The sequence below is a fragment of the Oryctolagus cuniculus genome, chromosome 2 (genome assembly GCF_051225735.1).
Source record: "Oryctolagus cuniculus isolate XC-2025 breed Fujian yellow rabbit chromosome 2, ASM5122573v1, whole genome shotgun sequence".
In the NCBI taxonomy this organism is placed as follows: Eukaryota; Metazoa; Chordata; class Mammalia; order Lagomorpha; family Leporidae; genus Oryctolagus; species Oryctolagus cuniculus.
This window is the reverse complement of record NC_142868.1, coordinates 116200048-116220887: the sequence shown is the minus strand read 5'-3', so window position 1 is coordinate 116220887 and position 20840 is coordinate 116200048. Positions and strand designations below refer to the sequence as shown.

At 56.4% G+C, this 20840-nt stretch overlaps 1 protein-coding gene across 2 annotated transcripts; it reads right to left on the bottom strand.

Annotated features, from left to right (window-relative positions):
* Window positions 1-2438: 2438 nt before the first annotated feature.
* On the bottom strand, window positions 2439-12157 carry NEURL3 (neuralized E3 ubiquitin protein ligase 3). Of its 2 annotated transcripts, none has more exons than XM_051836014.3 (4): window positions 11911-12033; window positions 8021-8506; window positions 6732-6803; window positions 2439-4464 (listed from the first exon to the last, which is right to left on the bottom strand). In XM_051836014.3, exons 2-4 carry the CDS (start codon window positions 8499-8501, stop codon window positions 4271-4273), a joined length of 747 nt encoding a protein of 248 aa, XP_051691974.3. In that variant the 5' UTR covers window positions 8502-8506; window positions 11911-12033; the 3' UTR covers window positions 2439-4270. The 2 variants fall into 2 exon arrangements, with proteins under 2 accessions (XP_051691974.3, XP_008252002.3); XM_008253780.5 differs by having other exon boundaries at window positions 2440-4464; window positions 11915-12157.
* Between the last annotated feature and the right edge of the window lie 8683 nt (window positions 12158-20840).

The following is a 20840-nucleotide window of genomic DNA, read 5'->3' as shown; positions in this document are numbered from 1 at the left end:
TGTCCACTCTGCCTGTCAAAAAAAAAAGAAAAAAAAAGAATTAGTATTGCCCTGAATTGGTTACGCCCCCTCTGCCTGCCCTTTAAAAGATGTGCGTGGTCGTTAATAAAGCGAACAGGTTCACTGAAACTTGTCTCCGGCGCTTCCTGCCAGAGAGCACCGTCACCCCACCCATGCCGACAGTGCAGGGGCCTCGTGGGATGAGCCCGCATGTGGAGACTTTTCCCACCAGTGTTTAGCTCCCAATGTTGCCCTCCTGAGGTGTGAAAAAATTTTGGGCTTTCTTTGTATTTTTGGTCTTTTGTATCTCAGTGGAAACTTGCAGGATCTTGCCTTTGTCCTCAATTTTCTGAAATTTCCTGAATACAAATGGTCTCCCATGTACAATATTTCAACTTATGTTTTATTTACTTATTTTATTTGAAAAACAGACAGTTGAGGGAGGTAGGGAGAGGAAGAGAGGGAGAGAGAGGGAGAGAGAGGGGGAGAAAGAGGGAGAGAGCGGGAGAGAGAGAGAGGGAGAGGGAGGGAGAGAGAGGGAGAGAGCGGGAGAGAGAGGGGAGAGAGAGGGAGAGAGAGAGGGAGAGAGAGAGGGAAGGGGAGAGAGAGGGAGAGGGAGAGAGAGAGGGAGAGAGAGGGAGAGAGAGGGAGAGGGAGAGAGAGAGGGAAGGAGAGAGAGGGAGAGAGAGAGGGAAGGAGAGAGAGGGAGAGAGAGGGAAGAAGAGAGGGGGGAGAGAGGAAGAGAGAGGGAGAGAGAGTGAGAGAGAGAGGGAGAGGGGGGAGAGAGAGGGAGAGAGAGAGGTTGAGAGGGAGAGTGGGAGAGAGAGGGAGAGAGAGGGAAGAAGAGAGAGGGGGAGAGAGAGGAAGAGAGAGGGAGGGAGAGAGAGGGAGAGAGAGAAGGAGAGAGAGAGGGAGAGGGGGGAGAGAGAGGGAGAGAGAGAGGTTGAGAGGGAGAGCGGGAGAGAGGGAGAGAGAGAGGGAAGGAGAGAGAGGGAGAGAGAGGGAGAGAAAAAGGGAGAGAGAGAGGGGGAGGGGGAGAGAGGGAGAGAAAAAGGGAGAGAGAGAGGGGGAGAGAGAGGGAGGGAGAGAGAGGGAGAGAGAGGGAGGGAGAGAGAGAGAGGGAGAGAGAGAGAGGGAGAGAGAGAGGGGAGAGAGGGAAGGAGAGAGAGGGAGAGAGAGAAGGAAGGAGAGAGATGGAGAGAGAGAGGGAGAGAGAGAGGGAGAGAGAGGGAGAGGGGCGAGGGAAGAGGGGAGAGGGAAGAGGAGAGAGGGGAGAGGGGAGAGGGGAGAGGGGAGAGGGGAGAGGGGAGAGGGGAGAGGGAGAGAGATCTCATCCACTGGTCCACTCCCCAAGGCCACAACAGGTGGAGCTGGGTCAGGCTAAATACAGGAGCTAGATACTCAATCCAGGTCTCCCATGTGGGCGGTGGGGACTCAGCCACCTGAGCCATCACCCCTTGCTTGCCAGGGTGCACATTAGCCGGAAGATGGGGGCGGGGCTGGGGCTGGAGCTGGATCAAACCCAGGTGCTCTGGTAACCGCCGAGCTAGCCACCCCGCCACTTTCATGCTCTGAAGCCACAGGTGGGGCGTGTCCCTGGATCCTAAGGGACCGGCGGCACCATCTCTTTGGGGAATACCTTGATGTCAGTATTTTTGTGCCTTTTCCCCTGAACTGGTCAGTTGTCCAGGGAAGTCTCTCTCAGTCTTTGCTTAGAGATTATAAAAGCAGCCAGACCTGCGAGTCCTGGAGGGCGTGGGAGGGAGACAGCTGGGCCTTGGGTTCAGTTTTGATTTTTTAACTTTTTAAAAATCTCTTTAAAAGTGTCTATTTTATTGTTTAGTCTTTTTTTTAAAGATTTTTATTTATTTGAGAAGTAGAGTTATAGACAGTGAGAGGGAGAGACAGAGAGAAGGGTCTTCTGTCCGCTGGTTCACTCCCCCAATGGCCGCAACGGCCGGAGCTACACAGATTCAAAGCCAGGAGCCAGGAGCTTCCTCCTGGTCTCCCAAGCAGGTGCAGGGGCCCAAACACCCGGGCCATCTTCTACTGCTTTCCCAGGCCACAGCAGAGAGCTGGACTGGAAGAGGGGCAGCCAGGACTAGAACTGGCACCCATATGGGTTGCCAGAGCTGCAGGCAAAGTGATTAACCTACTGCGCCACGGCGCTGGCCCCATAATTTTTTTGCTTTTAGTATTTTTTCATATTTTTATCTATGTAGATTTCATTTTACAAATGTTCATTTAATGCTTTTTTCTGTTTATCCTATTCTAAGTTTGTTGAGCTTCTTGGAGCTGTGGATTCATATTTTTCATTAAATTTTGGAACTTCCTGGACTCTTGAATTTTTTCCCTACTCCTTCTCTCTGCCTCTTCTCGTGGTATTCCCGCTCCATGTACGCTGCTGCCCTTGGTGGCTCCCACAGCTCTCAGCTTTTGTTCTTTTTTTTTTATTAAAGATTTTTTATTTATTTTATTTGAGAAGTAGAGTTACATACAGTGAGAGGGAGAGATAGAAAGAAAGGTCTTCCATCGCTGGTTCACTCCCCAATGGCCGCAACGGCAGGAGCTGCGCTGATCCAAAGCCAGGAGCCAGGAGCTTCTTCCAGGTCTCCCACACAGGTGCAGGGGCCCAAGAACTTGGGCCATCCTCCACTGCTTTCCCAGGCACCACAGTGCCGGCCCAGCCTTTGTTCTTGTTTTCTCTTTCTTCAGATTTGATCACCATCAACCATCAACCAGCCTTCAAGTTCACTGACGCTTCTGCCAGCTGGGATCTGCTGTCGAGCACTGCCAGTGCATTTTTTATTTCAGGAATCCTCTTTTTTCTTGGAAAGATTTATTTAAAAGGAAGAGTGACAGAAGGAGGGAGAGATGCACAGACAGAGGTCTTCCACATATTGGTTCACTCCCCAAATGGCCACAACAGTCAGGTCTGGGCCAGGCTGAAGCCAGGAGCCAGGAGCTCCATCCTGGTCTCCAATACGGGTGGCAGGGGCCCAGGCACTTGGGCCGTCATCTGCTGCTTTCCCAGTTGCAAGCAGGGAGCTGGAGCAGAAGTGGAGCAGCTGGGACTCCTGGCTCCCGGCTTTGGATCAGCCCAGCTCCAGCCATTGTGGCCATTTGAGGAATGAACCAGTGGATGGAAGACCTCTCCCCCTCTATGTAACTCTGCCTCTCAAATAAGAAAAACATAATAATAATTCCCGCCCTTTGCCGGGATCTCTGTGCCTGGCTGAGACTCTCCTGTAACCGGCAGGTAGTTTAACCGCCTTAATCTTCATGTCCTGCTTGCAAAGGGCCTCAGGAGGGGCCAGCAGCGGGGGGCTGGGGTCCTCGCGGGTCTTTCCTGGGCAGCAGCACAGCTGTCAGATCAACTAAACCAGGAATGTACAGAGCTTTTTAAAGTCCACTACGGACTTGTTTCCTTTTTTAAAAAAAAAATTAAAGATTTACTTATTATTTATTTGAGAGGCAGAGTTACAGAAAGAGAGAAAGAGAGACGAGAGAGAAAGAGATTTTCCATCCACTGGTTCACTACCCAGATGGTCTCAACGGCTGGAGCTGAGCCAATCCGAAGCCAGGAGCCAGGAGCGTCCTCTGGGTCTCCCACACGGGTGCAAGGGCCCAAGCACTTCGGCCATCTTCTGCTTTTCCAGACCACAGCAGAGAGCTGAATCGGAAGTGGAGCAGCCAGGACAGGAACTGGTGTCCATATGGGATGTGGGCGCCACAGGAGGAGGCTTAGCCCGCTGCGCCGCAGCGCTGGCCTGAAACTTTATTTTCACATCTTGGAAGCAGGCAAGGAAACACCTGTGATGACGGCATTGCGCTCCACACTGACTCAGCTTCAGGGGTGAGACTGCCCCAAGCAGGAGGCTGGGCGGGCCAGGACAGAGCCACTGCACCAGCCATCGTGGGAGGGGGCCTGGCTTCCCTGCAAGATTGCAAATCGCAAGGCTGGACGCCTCCTGGGGTGCAGTGCCCCCAGCAGACCCTGCACAGCTGCCAGGCGAGGGGTTAGGCTGTGCCCTGCCTGGACAGGGCCTGCCCATGGGGTTAGTGCTGCCATGGGGTCACTCCTTGCTGCACAGGCCCCAGCCCCCGCCCTGCGGGGGAGCAGCCACACCCCCTCATTCCTCTCTCTTCTGCCCATTGCTGACCAGCGCAACCCTTTTCCAAAAAGAGGGCAGGCCCCACCTCGCCCCTCTGCTCAGAGCCAGGCCCCATCAGCTGTGCTCTCCAGGAAGCCATCTTCTCTCTCATGAGCCTATCCTGTCCCTGGGGCAGGAAGGGCCCTTGCCGGGACCACCTCCCTGATGTGCCAGCGACACACAGGGCACTTGGCCGTGTCCCTGAAGACTCTCCAGGCACAGTGGCTGCAGAAGTGCGTGTGGCCGCAGGGGACTAGGCAGGTGTTGGCAGCATGGTGGAAGCAGATGGCACACTCCTCCGCTGTTGCATCTGGGGGAGGAGAGACACGGTCAGAGGTGCAGGGGTCAGGGCGGAGGGCTTGGCAGTGCTGGGCAAACGGTGGCCTCGCGACACATGCTTGCAGTGTCACCAACTAAAGACCACCAGGCTGTTCCAACCCCGGGGTCTTCAGACAGGTCATGCGAAATACACATTATGAAAAAACTATGCATGGATTTCAAAATACCTGGTGCCTATTTGGGTTTCTTTTAACTCACGGTTGAATCCGTTTTCCATGGATTTTCCCCGTCCACCCCCTCACCCGGGCCCCCATCGCCAGCTCCACTCCCCATGGTTGCAGTGACCCCGATCTAAACGTATTCGAGGGAAAATTCCAAAAACAATCCGCAAGCTTAACATAACTGGTTGTTTTTTGTTTTTTTTTTTTGTTTTGTTTTGTTTTTTTGACAGACAGAGTGGACAGTGAGAGAGAGAGACAGAGAGAAAGGTCTTCCTTTTTGCCGTTGGTTCACCCTCCAGTGGCTGCCACGGCTGGCGCGCTGCGGCCAGCACACCACGCTGATCCAAAGGTAGGAGCCAGGTGCTTCCTCCTGGTCTCCCATGGGGTGCAGGGCCCAAGCACTTGGGCCATCCTCCACTGCACTCCCGGGCCACAGCAGAGAGCTGGACTGGAAGAGGAGCAACTGGGACAGAGTCCGGCGCCCTGACTGGGACTAGAACCCGGTGTGCCGGTGCCGCAAGGCGGAGGATTAGCCTAGTGAGCCGCAGCGCCGGCTCCTTTGCATTATTAGTTGCTATTTCTCTTATTGTGCCTTATGTATATATTAAAGTCTCACAGGTATGTGTGACTAGGAAAAGTCACAGTGCACCTAGGGTTTGGCACTGTCCACAACTCACACAGCAGTAAAACATCATGGGGTGAACCCTCCGTGGGTAAGGGGGACTACTGCCCCTATGTGCCCTCAAATTCTAGTTTGGAGAAAAGGAAAGCAAAGGACCAACAATTCCCCACACATGAGTGTATGCACACCTGCACTAAGAGTAGCAGGGAGCAGAGGTGGGGTGTTTGGTCTGCCTGGTAAAACGTCTACACCCCACATCAGAGCACCTGCGTTCCATTCCCCGCTCTACCTCGCGACTCCAGCTTCCTGCTAACTCAGACCCTGGGAGGCAGCAGGTGCCGGCCCCAGTACTTGGGTCCCTGCTACTTGTGTGGGCTCCTGGCTTCAGCCCGGCCTAGACCTGGCTACCACAGGCATTTGGGATGTGAACAAGTGGATGGGAGTGCTCTCTCTCCTCTCTCTCTGGGTCTAAAAAAAAAAAAAAAAAAAAAAAAAAAAAAAAAACCACACACCTAAATATTGGGGTCAGCATTGTGGCTCAGCAGGTGGCTCAGCAGGTTAAGCTGCTGCCTGCAACACTGGCATCCTATATGGGTGCCAGTCTGAGTCCTGGAGACTCCACTTCTGATCTATCTATCTCCCTGCTAACGCACCTGGGAAAGCAATGAAAGATGGCCCACGTACTTGGGCCCCTGTCACCCACAAGGGAGCTCTGGATGGAGTTCCAGGTTCCTGGCTTTGGCCGGCCCAGCCTCTGCCTTTGTAGCCATCTGGGGAGTAAACCAGTGGATTGAAGATCTCTATCTGTGTCTCTCCCTCTCTGTCACTCTGCCTTTCAAATAAGTAAATCTTTTTTTAAAAAGAGTCTCCCATGTGAGTACAGAGGCCCAAGCATTTGGGCCGTCCTCTACTGCTTTCCCAGGCCATAGCAGAGAGCTGGATTGGAAGCTGAGCAATGGGGACTTGAACCGGCACCCACATGGAATGTGGAAGCTTAGTTGCCATGGCCACAGTGCCGGCCCCTCAAATAAGTAAATCTTAAAAAAAATTAAAAAATAAAAATAAAAAGCACAAAATCACTGGGAAGAAATCTACCCAAGAGGTAATGGTGTTTTTTTTTTAAGTTCCTTATTTATCCTTTCATCTTTATTTCTATTTGGCAAAGTTTTACAATGAATGTGGATTACTGTTTAAAAGCAAGAACAAAATAACATTATCTGCTTGTGAATGTGCTCTGATAACTTGTAAAATCAGCCGATGTTCTGGACGGCAGAGCTGTTAAATTGCCCTTAGGATTCCAGCAGGCACAGCCAAGTGCCCTGGCTCCAAGCCTGTGCCACCCTCGACCAGGGAAGCTCAGAGACACTTGACGGAGCAGCCAGGGCCGCGGCTTCCACCCCCACTCCCAGGTGCGGAAGTCCCGGGGCGTCGCTGCTACCCAGAGAAACCACTCACCTTCATGCTCAGGCAGCGCCTCCTCCCAGGGGGCCTCTGGCTTGGCTGCGGGGCACCAGCCGGCTGTAGGATCTGAGGCAGAGTGGAAAATTCAGGGCCTGAGAGAGCCCAGGGTGACCTCCCACCCCCTCTCCCATGCCCGAGGAGCCAAGCCTCCATCTACTTTCCTCCCTGGGGTGAAAGGCTGGGCTCTTGGCCATTCCCTCCCAAATTTGACCTTGTGTGGCTGTAGTCTTCCTCCTGGACCCACTTTCTTCAGCCCCTCCTCAGCCTCACCCACATCCCAAGCCAGGGTGCACCAAAACCACCCAGGGGCTGGAAAAACATTCGTCATCAGCCACGCTAAAAGACATCAGTTTGATTTGTATGATGAAAACTACAAAACACTAAAGAAAGAAATACAGGGGCCGGCGCTGTGGTGTAGCAGGTAAAGCCGCCGCCTGCAGCGCTGGCATCTCATATGGACGCTGGTTTGAGTCCCGGCTGCTCCACTTCCGATCCAGCTCTCTCCTATGCCCTGGGAAAGCAGTGGAGGATGGCCCAAGTGCTTGGGCCCCTGCACCCACGTGGGAGACCCAAAGACGCTCCTGGATCCTGGCTTTGAATTGACCCAGCTCCGGTCATTGCAGGCATTTGGGGGAGTGAACCAAGCAGATGGAAGACATCTCTCTCTCTCTCTCTCTCTGCCTCTGCCTCTCTGTAACTCCGCCTTTCAAATAAATACATAAATCTTAAATTTTTAAAAATTATGTATTCATTTTTAAATCAGAGCAGGATAGAGAAAGAGAGAGACAGGGAGGGAGAGAGAGATCTTCCATTTGCTGATTCACTGCCCAAATGGCTGCAACAGCCAGACCTGGGCCAGGCGGAAGCCAGCAGCCAGGAACTCCATTCTGGTCTCCCACATGGGTGGCGAAGGCCCAGGTATTTGAGCCATCTTCCTCTGCCTTCCCAGGCACATCAGCAGGAAACTGGATGGGAAGTAGAGGAGCTGGGACTCCAACCGGCCCTGGTATATGGGATGCTGGAGTTACAAACCGGGGCTGAAGCCACAACAGCGGCGCCTGGTGGTAGCTCCTTATGATTCTCTGAGGACAACGCTGCCACCCCCCCCCCCACCCGACTGGGGTCAGCACCATCCTCATTCCTGGCCCTGCGCAGGGACGGATGGAATTACTGAGAATGAACAAATGAACCGTCTTCCGATGGCTCTGGGTGCCCATGGGGGTGCCACCCGAGCCAACGTCACCCTCACCCCGGAAAGGGTCTGGGTCCCCACGTTGTCTCACCCAGCAGCTCGATGGCCTTGGTGGTCCCGTACACGTCCATCACGGCCCAGAGGGGGGCGCCCATGAGCACGTCCTTGCGCAGCAGGAACCCTGGGCCCTCATTGGTCTTGGCGAAGAGCCGCCCTCGTGGGTCCACCCAGAAGCGGACCAGGTCCCCCGCAAGCGCGCTGCCTTCGGGCAGCACGGCTGCCCACGTGGGGCTCTGCTCCACCAGGTCGGGGCACACAAAGGGCGGCAGGCTGGCTGCGGAGAGGCGCTCAGGGTCCAGACGCGTAAAGCCCACGCGCAGGCCGCCGCACCAGCGGTCCTCGTGCTGCAGCACGCGCAGCACCACCCGCTCGCTGGGCCGCACCGGCCGCTGGCTGAACACGATGCCATCGTGGAACGTGGCGCACCTGCTCGCCCTGCAGCCCTGCGCGTCCAGACGCACCTGCGCGCCCTTGGCCTTGTCGTGGAAGCGAAGGGCCTCTCGGGGCTCCATGGCATCTGTGGGGCAGGGGAGAGAATGGACGATGTCGACTCTGGCCAGGCCACGCCCACCAGCTCCTCAGGGAACCCCTGGCACCTAGGGTCACCTTGACAACTCCTTATACACCCCGGGAGCCCCCTCAACTCTCCCCAGCAGCCCAGGTCCACTTTGACCTCCCCTGAGGGGCCATTTCCAGTCCCCCAGCTCCAGTGGGGTCACTTGAACCCCACCCCCACGCCCCAAGAACCACCTTGGAGCCTGGGAGGAAATGACTTTGTTGGACAGGGGTCTGAGTTCCCACCAGGAACCTCCCTAGGGATGCTGTGACAATGAAGGGGCTGATGCCTGTTCTGGGTCTGCTCACCCTCAGTGCGGGTAACAGCTGTCTTCTGTTTCTAGAGAAAGCGCAGCTTCAGCTGGGCGGATAGATGGTATGTTTATTATATCGTATGTTCTGTGTCGGCTCCGAAATAGCCCCGAGAGGAGATGGGCCTCCCCACCTGCCGTGGTCCACTCGGACCCACGAGTCCCTGGGTGGGGGTGGGGTGCTGTTTCCCCCTCTGTTTGACACATTAGTGTCACGTGGGGAACCTGCATCAGCTGTGTGCGCCCCATGGCCCCCAGGGAGGGTGCCATCTTTATATTGCGGGATCCCAGCTGAGCCCCCCCAAAACCCTGGGTTGGGTCTAGGACTGCAGTGGGCCATGGAAGCAGGGGACTTCCCGCATCACTCCACTTGGCAGTCACAAGGGCAACTTCCTTATCGGGCAGCCCTTCCCCCCTCCCCCCTGCCCCTCCCCACCCCGCCCGTGCGGAGGAAGCTGGTGGAGCTTCCTGGCCCAGAACTGCTCAGAGCCAGCTCCCGAGGCCGCATCTCCCACCCCTGCCTCTCCCCCTGGCCCTGCTCTTTCTGGGTCAGGAGAGAGAAGCTGGCTCACTGCTGTCAGGAATTCAACCCGGACCTGAGCCAGACCCCAGGCTAGAGAGGCAAGTCCCCCCACCCCCCGCCCCGATCAGGACACAAACCCCTGGCACAGTCTCTGACCTTACGCATGCCTGCCACATTCTTGCAGGGCCCCGGGAGGGAGGCTAACTATGCTCGGGCACAGAGCCCCCCTGATGTCACTGGGAATCTGTCCCTGATCTTCCACAGGCCTAAGGGACGCTCCCATCCCACCCCACCCCCCGCAAAAAAAAAAATGTCCCCAGGCTTTGGGACCTCTGAACGGCTCTGCTTGTCCATCTCCCGTCACCCTCCCTGGAGTGGTCTCAGCTCTCCTGCCCATCCCAGCTATGCCCAGATTCCTTGCTCCCCAAGGCTGAACCCAAGCCAGGGGAAGCACGCACGGTGACCTGGGGTCAGACGGGGGGCCCGGATGTTGCTGAGCCGGAGCTTGTGCCCACTGCTAAGGTGCTGATGCAGCTGGGCTGCTCTGGACTCTAGTCGGGTCCCGCCACTGATGTAGCCGCTGCCCGCTGGGCCCACAGCCCCTCTCCACGGAAGGCAATGACAGGCCCGCCCTGCCAGGGCCTGGTGGTTGAGTGCAGGGCGTTCACTGCCCGCCTGGCCAGGCACGGGGCTGGGGGTACCTGAGAACAGGTGGATTTTCCTGGTGTAACCCACCAAACCTCAAGAGAGGGAGACCACACCCCCTATGGCGGGGTCATCGCTCCCCCTTCCCTCTCTCCCCACCCCTGCCAGGTACCAGGGACACAGGCTGGCTCCCGGCAGGACCTGTTCTGGGGGCAGGATGGCACTGGGAAGGGGTATGGCTCCCTGGAGGGGTCTGGGGAAGAAGGGAAGTCCCTGGGAATGGCCCTGGTGGACGCGTGGGTCCCTCGGCAGGGCAGGAAGCCCTGAGGACTGAAGAAGACGCAGGCCTGACCCTGGACGGGAACTTGGCCGTCTGCAAAGCTCACTCCACCCCTGCCCAGGATGGGTCCCAGCAGCCCGTGGGAGGCACGCTCTCACGTCCCCGTGTGTAGAGGAGGGGACCCAGGTGGACACAGGTAACTAGTGGTCAGGGCGCTTACGCCCCTTCCTCCTGGGGCACACCTGTGCTCCGCATCCTGCCCAGAGCGGCCGCCTCCCTGAGGCCCTGGCTCCCCACACCCACGTTCTCTGGGACAGTTGTGCTGGTTGCTCACTGCACAAGGTCCAGGTAGAGTGGGCCTGACAGCCACCCTCCTGGCAGGCCAGCACGAGCCGGCGTGACTCCGGCACCTGAGCTTGGAGCTGGATCACAGTGTCCTGGAAGGTGTGAACACCACCTCCACCCTGCCCGGCTCCTCCCACCCTTTGCCCTGGGCAACCCTGCACACCCCACTCCCGGGTCAGGTGTGGCTCTCCAAGCAGGCCTGTCGCCGATGGCTCAGAGCACTCTCACGCCCATGGGCATAGTTCCTATTATGGGCCCATTTCCAGGCAGGATGCCACAGTCCAGACAAGTGGCCTCCCCAATTACACCCTGCTGCCCCTGGCGCTCCCACTGCTGCAGGAGGGGGGCTGTGTGTCTGGGTGGACAATAAGACGTCCTCTACCTGCCCCGAGTTCAGGGCAGCGCCGACCTCTGCATATCTCTGCCCCTGCACAGGGAGAAACAAACGACAGGAACTTCGCGGTGAGGCGCTGGGAATAGGCGTGGCCGGGGCCAGCCTCCCGCTCAGTGAAGGCTTCCCTGGGCCTTCATCATCATCATCCGCACCCCTCGGGCCATCAAGACTTCAGGGGCGCCAGCACCTGCCAAGTACTACACAGACTCTTGTACTTCCTCCAACACACACCTGGTGGCCAAGCACTCAGACCGTGAGGCTGTGCAAGCAGTCCAGGTCCTCACGGCCAGAAGTGGGAGGGTCCTGGGCCCAACCTTCGAGGCCCACCCGGGGCTAAGGGCCCTGAGCGGAGGCTCCCGCTCTTCAGCAAGACAAGGACGCATCCAGAGATGCTTAGCCCTGACCTCAGGGGATGCAGCCCCAGATCCCCAGCTCTGCCCGCCCGGGGCCTCCTGCTGAGTGATGCCCTTGGCCGCAGGTGAGGCTCTCCTGGAACCTTGGTGATGTGTGCATCAGCAGTCCTGCACGCTGGCCAGGTGGGCTGTGCTGGCCAAGGGAGCAGGCCCAGGGACAAAGTGCCCACCGTCCCCCCGCTCGACCCTGTCTCCCACGAAGCCCCCACAGCCGTACCCTGTTGTCCACCCAGCCACTACCCTTCCTGCACAACAGGCTCTGAGAGGCAGACGGGTTATGCGGGTCATCTTGTCAGGGCAGGGACCCAGGACCTGGTCACCCAGCCCCAGCTGGACTCCTCCACAGGGCAGCAGAGCCGGGATGACACCCACCACACCTCCACCCCTCGGAGCGTCCAGCCCGCTTCTCGCATCCCTGCTGGAGGGGCCATGCCTGGGGCCTGCAGGAGACCTACTTACTGGGCTCGGAGCAGAGCTGGGCACCCATCAGCCTAGGATCCCCGGCACAGGTCTCTGGGTCTGGAAGGAATTGTCAGGCAAGGGCCAGTGAGCAGGTTTGCAGAGATTCCGCAGGTTTCGGTTTTTTTTATGGGCCGGGATCACGTTACAGGGTTGATGATTAATGAGATGTTGCTGTCACGAGTTATAATATCCAGGGAATTTCCTGACAATTTCTCACAGCTTGCTGCGGACCCACGGCAGCTGGCCAGCTTGCAAGGAGGAAGTGGGGACCTGGGCACACGGCCTGAGACGGCCTCAATGCAGCCTTCACTCCTTTCTGACCAACGCCAACCCGACTGCACCTTGTCATTGCAATGGGGTGTTAATAAGTACCCATGCCCAACTCTGCCCACCCCCAATGGCTTGGGGTGGGACGTGAGCATCAGTGTTGTTTGCTTTTTCATTTTTTAAAGATTTGTTTATTTACTTGAAAGCCAGAGTTAAAGAGCAAGGAGAAGAGGCAGGGACAGAGAGAGAGAGAATCTGCCACCCGCTGGTCCACTCCCCAAATGGCCACAATGGCCAGGGGCGAGCCAGTCCGAAGCCAGGAGCCAGGAGCTCCAAGCCCCAGGCTGGTTTGCAGGCTGTGGGTCCCGGCGCCACCTCCAGACTAAGGCTTTCCCACAAGCCCAGGTCAAGGCCACCTGCAGTGACTGCTTTGGACTCAGCTGAGGGAGGGCTGGCATTCCCCCCCATGCATGGCCTTGGGGGAGCTGGGCTGGGGGTGCCCTTGGCCAGGTGCGGGGGGGACGGCCTGAATGGGGCGGGAGAGGATGGGAAGTTTGGAGCCCCTCTGTGTTATCTGTGGCAGCTCCCGGGCCTTCCCCGGGCCCCAGAGCCGCCACGTGTAAAACAGGAAGCCAGGATGCAGGGCCCGATACAACACGGCTTTGGTCGTGTCGTGGGGGTGAGAGCAGCCCCTCCCTGGCTGACTTTGAAAGACTTTCCCCCCGCGTTCACACAGCCCTTCCCAGCTGCCTCAGTTTCTCCACTAGACTCACGCTTCAAGGGCCAAAGGCGAACTGGCAAGGAGTCAGCACAGGGTCAGCAGGTCCAGCTGGCCCAGCTTGAGGCCAGGGACCCCTGGTGTGAAGTCAGGGGGCTCAGGGCACCCCCTCGTGCCCTCAATCCGCCTGGTCTGGAAGAAGCAGAGGGCCCAGGGGTGCCTCCTTGCCCTTCCTTGTCCCGGCTCCAACTGCGGTGCTGGCTGCCTGGGGTGGATTCCTGGTGGGCAGCTCCCAGAGCACCTTGTTGATAAACCACATTCCCATAGCAGAGATCCGTGCGACAGCTCTGGAAGGCTCAGGGCTTGGCCAGTCCCCGGCCACTCGAGTCTGACTGGAAACCGCCCAAGGCCAGCAGGCCAGGTGTGTGGTCCCACCTGCACATCCCGCCTTGGTGGGGGAGGGCTTCCGGGGGCCTGAGCTCAGCCTCAGGCCTGACTCTGGGGGATAGGAGTACCTGGGCAGACCCCCACCGTGCATTCCTATTTACTTACATAACACACGGACCTGCTACCCTCAAGTAGGGCGCCTTGGCATGTAAGAATCGGCTGAAGCAGGAAGCCCGTGCTCCCCTTCCCTAAAGCAGGTCCTAGGCCCTCATTCACGCTGTAAGTGCTGGAGACACAGGGACAGAGAGAAGAAGCTGGACAGGCAGGCCGTGCACCCACACATCCGCCCTGGCCACCATCCGTCCGCCTCAGTCCCGGGTCCAATCACGCACCGCTAACCGCTCTTCAGCAAACCAGAGCAGAACAGCCAGACTTCCCCGTCTCTCGGGGTCTTCGTTTACGAGGGCTCCCAGGTCATGGGAAGCTCATGTTATCGCATACCTGTGTTGGCGTCTGTCTCGACCAGCTTTGGTGATAGACGGGGTCTCAGCCACCAGCCCCCAGACGAGTGAGGAAAGAGTGACCTCATGCTCTCCACCAGACACCAGGGCTCCAAGTCCAATGGCATCCGTCCTGGCAGCAGCTCCTCACGGACATTCTGGCTTGTATTCTCAAGGGATTGAAGTCTACCCCATTCTGCAGACTGGGAAGGAAGGCACACAGAGATGAACAGTTGTTTCATGACCACAAGGCGGTTATGTGCTAGAACCAGCATTTGGCCCCGGCCCTGTGGCTTGCGAGCTTGTGCCTTCATTGGTGTTATGTTCATCTGTGACTCCTCACTTGGGGTGCTGGCCCCCTTATAGTTATTGAGTAGTGATTAATTTCTCCCCCAGTGCACCGTGCTAATGCATAGTAGGAGCTTTGTGAGTGCTTCCTGGTTGTGTGAAAGGTGGAGGCCTCCGCGCAAGGGAGGCTGCACCTTCCCTCCCCTCCAGTGCTGTCCACACCGCGGGCTTGGTGCCTGGCAAACCGAGGTTGTAGATGTGCCTTCCAGAAAGGGACGGACTGGCCCCTTAAGACAGGTGCAGCTTCCAGGCTGGGGCGGCCCCTGCTGGCTGAAATCGGTACTGCAGGATGCAGGGATGCCCCATGAGTCCTCACTGGGGCCTCTATTCCATCTGCTCTCCACCGGGCTGAAATCCCGGAGGGCAGAGGGCCTACCCTGCCTGAAGAACAGCCCCCCTAGAAACATCAGGTCTGCAGGCACAGTCCGTGGTTAGCTAGGGCCAAACAGGGCGCTGTGGCAACGGGGCAAACCAAGCCTGGAAGCCTCAGGGCTTGGCTAGCAGTGCCACCTGGTGGAAAGAAGCAGAACTGACTGCGGGTCCGATCGCCTGGAGACACGCGGTCCGGGAGGGTTGGTTCCCAGCCAGCGTGGCACCCGCATCCCTGGTTCTCAGCCACGAGTCTGACGACTTTGCGGTCCACCAAATCCTCTGCCACACAGCAGGAGGGGAAGACCAACGTGCCAGCGAAGCATCAGACACTAAGGAAGTTCCCGCTGGTCCTTCCGGCCTGCCTGCCCAGGCCAGATCCCTGGCCATTTAGGGAGTGAACCAGTGGATGGAAGATCTCGCTCCCTCTGTCTGTCTGTCTGTCTGTCTCTCTCTATCTCTGTCTCTCTCTATCTCTCTTTCAAATAAATAAATAAGTAATTCCTAAAAGAAAAGAAAAAGAAAGACAGACGGGGGCTGGTGTTGAAGCATAGTGGATAAAGCCGCGGCCCAGGACACCAGCATCCCATATGGGCACTGGTTTGAGACCCAGCTGCTTCACTTCTGATTCAGCTCCCCGCTAATGCACCTGGGAAAGCAGAGAGGATGGCACAAGTGCCTGGGACCCTGCACCCACGTGGGAGATCTGGAGGAAGCTCCTGGCTCCTGGGTTCAGATCGGCCCAGCCCTGGCCATTTTGGCCATCTACAGAGTGAACTAGTGGATGGAAGATCTCTCTCTCTCTCCCTCTCTCTATCTCTCCCTCTGTAACTCTGCCTTTCAAGTAAATAAAATAAATCTTTGACAGAAAGACAAATATAAACACAATTAAATCAAATATATCAATAATAATAAATATAAATAGATTAAATCTTCTACTTGAATAACAGAAGTTCTCAGATTATATATATTACTACATAATAATTATATCTATTTATGGGGTACCATATATGCACTATGTAATGCTCAGGTTGGGATAATTAGCAAACAAGTTATATTTGGAAAACGCTATCTGCCATTTCTAAGAGATACATCTAAAACATAATAAAACAGAAATACTGGAGATACTTCTATACTAAGCAGACACTACAAAAAGAAATACTGTAGCAGTATTAGTGTAGGTAACACAGCTTTAAAGCAAAAAGCATCACTTGGGGAAAAATGTCACTGAATCATGAAATAATGATAAAAGAAATAATTCACCAATAGCATACAATAGCCTTGAACCAGACTGCAAATTATATGTAGCAAGTATTGGCAGAATCACACACGGCAAAGCCACAATCCTAGTGCGAGACTTTAAGCAAAGGGTGACACCGCACATGCGTCCAGATTGCAACCTTGCCTTTCACGTGCGCTCCGCTGGCCGCCGTTCCCTCACCTGCTCCTGTGCCAACGGAAGGTGCCAGGACAGAGGTTTCTCCCACAGTGGCTGAAAACCTGCACCCCCGTTAGGCGGCACAACTGCACAGCCGGTACTTGGTACTAACGTAGCCGTTTTGGTAAAGTGCTTTTAAGCTCTTCTATTGATTTATTGTATTTATTTGAAAGGCAGAGTCATAGAACAAAAGAGGGAGAGACAGAAAGAGAGAGAGGTCTTCCATCTGCTGGTTCACTCCCCAAATGTCTGCAATGACCAGGGCTGGGCCAGACCAAAGCCAGGAGCCAGGAGCTTCTTCCAGGTCTCCCATGTGGGTGCAGGGGCCCAAGCACTCGGCCCAGCCTCCGTTGTTTTCCAGGCATATTAACAAGGAGCTGGATCTGAAACAGAGCGGCTGGGACTCCAACCCGCGCCTGTGTGGGATGCCGGCATTGGAGGTGGCAGCTGCACCCACTGTGCCATGGCGCTGGCTCCAGCAACGCCATTTTTTTCCTGCCACAAACACGAGTTTCCAGGGGTGGCAATTGTCCTGGGCGGGTTTCCTTTCAGAGTTGGCGAACCTATTTTTCTGCCAAGGGTCATGTGGAGATTTAGAACATCATTCATGGGCCATAGGAAACTATGGACTTCCCTCTGTGGACGTGCTGCACTTCGAGCCCCGCCCACAGTGACCCTCCTGCGGGAGCACCCACTTCCCCCAGGGTGGCTGTGCTCTTCAAGACCCCGGAGGGCAGTAATCTGAGCACTTGTCAGTAAAATCCTACTTCCTCACACACACATAGCCCCTGCAATGTGTATTGCACATTCTCACGTTAGAAACCAGTGAAGGAGAGTGCTTAAAAAAAAAAAAAACTTAAAAGTTTGGGGCCAGTGCTGTGGCACAGTGGGTTCAGCCGCTGCCTGCGCCCACATCAGAGCACTGGGTGGAGCCTCGGTTGCTCTACTTTGGATCCAGCTCCCTGCTAATGTGCTTGGGCCCCGGCCACCCACGTGGGAGACCCAGAGGGAGTTCTGGGATCCCGGCTTCAGCCTGACCCAGCCCTGGCTGTGCAGCCATTTGGGGAGTGAACCAGTACACTGAAGATCTGTCTCTCTCTCTCTCTCTCTGTCTCTGACATTCTGCCTTTCAAATAAATAAAATAAATCTTTTAAAAAGGAGAAAAAATATTTTTAAAGCTATTTCTTTCAACCTCTGGTTAACAGGTAAGGAAACATGAGTTCCCAGAACCCTAAGGCTGGGAGGTCACCCAGGGGCCTTAGCGCCTGCACCCTGATTCTACCTCACGCTCCCTGCTCTTTCCAGGCAGGAAGAAAAGAGGAAGTGACAAAGAGAAAGGGGCAGAGCCTCTATCAGGACCGTCAAACTCCCCCAAATTCCCAGCTGGTTTCTACTTACATTTCATTGGCCAGCCCTGGATCCCAAGACCACCCCACAGCTGTGAGGGATGCTGGGAAATCTTTTTTTTTTTTTTTTTTTTTTTTTGCCAACCTCATCAAAATAAGGTTCTGCCATAGACGCCATGCAAGACCAACCAAACTGCCATGGCTAAGCGCCTGCTGTTTTTTGGATGCTGGCACAGGCCCACACCTCTGGAAGCTTCCAGGTTGGGGGTTTCCCCACGCACCTTGGCCTCACTGCGTGGAGGCACAGTCCTCTACAACTTTCTCCAGTAGCCAAATTTCGAACTGTTTGAAGTTGGGGACTTTCGTGGCAAGAATGAGAATGAGCTGGTATGGGAGAGTGCGTGTGGGTTTCCTGGCAGCCTGGATATGTAAAGTGGTAGCGTTATTATCAATAGCAAGAATGTTTTTTGAACAATCTCACCCCGACGCCCCCCCCCCCCATGCACGCACACACACACACACACACACACACACCTGTGGCACTGTGTCTTGTGCATGTGTGTTCTGTGGATCGACATGGCTGCATGCCCCCACCCCCCTCCTTCCTGCCTCCTCCCTCACCTGCTCCTGCTGTGTGCACAAGGGCTTGGGCGCCATGGGGATGCTGTCCCCAGGGGGCTAACAGCAAGCGTAAGGGGAGCATTTCCTCATCCCACTGCAGGCCCTGTGCCAGCCTGGCAGGACCCTGCATGAGGGCTGGGGGCCTGGAGTGGGCTATGGGGGTGGGGGGAGAGGGAGAGAAGGAAGGAGGAAGGGACAGACGGACCTGGCGGGGGAGTGAGGAGCGAGCGAGCGCAGATGAAGACTGGAGAAAACTTCCGCCCTGCTTCCCAGACACCAGGGTCCACGGTGCTCAGCGCTTGGTCTGTGCTTGGGCCCCTCTCCGCAGCCCGAGAAGAAGGCAGGGGTGGGTAGTAAGCCTAGTGACTCAGGTTGATTTTCTTTCCTTTTTTTTTTTTTAAGATTTATTTATTTATTGAAAGATAGAGTTACAGAGAGGCAGAAGCAGAGAGACAGAGAGAGAGGTCTTCCATCTGCTGGTTCACTCCTCCAAATGACCACAATGGCTAAAGCTGGGCCGATCCAAAACCAAGAGCTTCTTCCAGGTCTCCCACATGGGTGCAGGGGCCCAAAGACCTAGGCCATCTTCCACTGCTTTCCCAGACCATTGCAGAGAGCTGGATCGGAAGTGGAGCAGCCGGGACTCGAACTGGTGCCCCTATGGGATGCTGGCACTGAAGACTGCAGCTTTACCTGCTATGCCACAGGGCCAGCCCCAGCAGGTTGATTCTCACGCTTGGATCTCACTGTATCTTCACGCTCCCATTTGCTAGATCAGGCAAAGCAAGGCCCAGAGAGCTAGTGGCACGCGTGAGATCACCAGCAAGGGGCGGGGCTGGCAGTGGATGTGGCTCTGAGCCCCATGCCCTTTCACTGGAGTTCAGGGTTGAGCCTCAGACTCGTGGCACAAGGCGGACCTCGGCCACATCCCTGAGCAAGCGGCACTGCAGCAGACAGGTGGGGCGAGGAGGCAGCCGCCACCCTCCCCACCCCTCCGTAGCCAATAGGAGCAGCTTCCAGGTCTCAGGGCTCCCCCAGCTCCCCACTTCAGGGCAGCTCCCGCGCCGCTCAGTAATGGGGGAGGTTTCTGGAATGCACCAGTCCAAGACCAAGAGTTGGACCCCTCCTTCCTCCCGACCTCGCTGGAGTTTGCTGGGGACCCAGAGGCTCTCTGGCTCTTCTCCCTGGACCAGGGTCCCCTTCTGGCCTTCGCAGGGCAGCCCTTTCCTTTGTCTCTGCCCCAGCTGACCCCCAGCACGGCATGTGAGTCCTGGGGTGCAGGGGCACGATACGCAGTGCAGTGGAGTGACACGCTGAGCCCTCATTTGTGGACTCTTTGCAGGAGGATGCGCTGCAAAGAAGAGCTGGGCTCCAGACCAAGGATCGGTGCCTCCTGCACGCAGCCCGGACGACCGCGCCACTTTTTCGAGCAAGCGAGCAGCCCATCACTAGCGTCTCCTTGGGAGGACCTAACTGGGACAGAAAACTGCCCAAACTCCCCGTGAACACTACCGCATCCGCAGTGACGTCCGCACGGGGACCCTAAATCCCTGCCAGCCTCCTCCGTCACCTCCCCGGGTCCTGGGACCGCGGAATCACAGCACAGATAGCGGTGACAATGGCTCCCTTGCTGAAGCACGCCCTGGGTGCCGTGCACCGCTCGTCTCGGTTTCGTTTCTCGACCCAGAGAGGTCCCGCTGTGCACATTTTACAGATAAGGAAACTGAGGTTACTGAGGTTAGCTACATTGACCAAGGTCACATATTTAGAAAGTGGTGGAACTTTTCAAAATACTAAGTTGGGGAAATGCTCATCATTTGTAGAAAATTTTCAAGAAGGCATAAGAACACGGGTTTCCAGTTAACTCTCCATCACCCAGAAAAAGAGAATTCCCCAGAAGGCCCTGTGCGCGCCTGTGTTCGTGCACTTGAGGGTTCTGACGAACGGAGCTCTTGATAAACAGGCCAGCCCACAGGAAGAAAAAAGGTTCAGAAATCAGCAACCATATTCTTTGAATTCGCTGCGTGCTTGGAGATCCCCAGGCAGCAAAATAAACCAGAGCAATGAGCCAGAGATGGGGCACACGGCAGCACGGCACCCACCTGGGTCCCACCTGCAACCCCTCGCTCTCATGGGGAGCTGTCCCAGGGGCCACAGGCCCCCTCCCTCCACTGACTGCGCCCTGAAGGCAGCACGAGGCCCCCAGGCAGTGCTGAGCCGCCTGCCTGCAGTGGGGCCCGGAGCAGGTCACTTTCCTTCTCTCGGCCTCCGTTTCCCCAGCAAACTGCAGATGCCAAAATGCATAGGGCCAGGGAGAAATCTCATGGGTTTGGCTGATTCCAGGATGCCGTTCCTTGGGAGGCTGCTCCCTCCAGAGAGCTCTCAGGCCTTGGAAACAGCAGGTGGTGGCATTAGAGGGAAGCAGGAAGGGATCCCCTGAAGTCCGCGGAGTCCAGCGGGAGCCAGGAGCCACCTCGCCTCCGCGCACGAGGCTTCCTGCGCTGTCACGCAGCGGGTATCTCAGCCACCCGTTTCCCTACTTCCCTTTAACAGGGCCAGATGTAATTTGAAAAACTGACTGCTAAGCAAAGAGGAAGGATGCTCTCCCACACGGAGGTGAGCCCCGACAGCTCATCAGTGTGCACCTGCCAGTGTGTGCAAGAGGACCCCTCCTCCACCTACTGGCCCTGGGCTCTAAGGGGACCCCTAGGCACCTACCCTTGAGGGCTGGGACCAGGGCAGTGCTTGCCACCCTTCAGCGACAGACCCATGTCTAGGAGCCATGCGAGAGAGGTACATCCTCAGACTGTGCCACCATCGGGCAGAAGAACCACCTCTGCTCCCTGTCCCTCCTGCAGGTCCCTATCCAGCATCCTGAAATGGAGATACTCTCCCCATCCCCTGTGCCTGACCACTTATTCTATTGAC

Excerpts from the sequence above, each read along its gene's own strand:
- NEURL3 (XM_008253780.5), bottom strand. The coding sequence starts at position 11,942 with ATGGGTGCCCAGCTCTGCTCCGAGCCCA. Across the intron at positions 6,804-8,020 it reads CAAGGCCATCGAGCTGCTGG|ATCCTACAGCCGGCTGGTGC; the intron begins GTGAGACAACGT and ends ACTCTGCCTCAG. Across the intron at positions 4,465-6,731 it reads GGCGCTGCCTGAGCATGAAG|ATGCAACAGCGGAGGAGTGT; the intron begins GTGAGTGGTTTC and ends CTCCTCCCCCAG.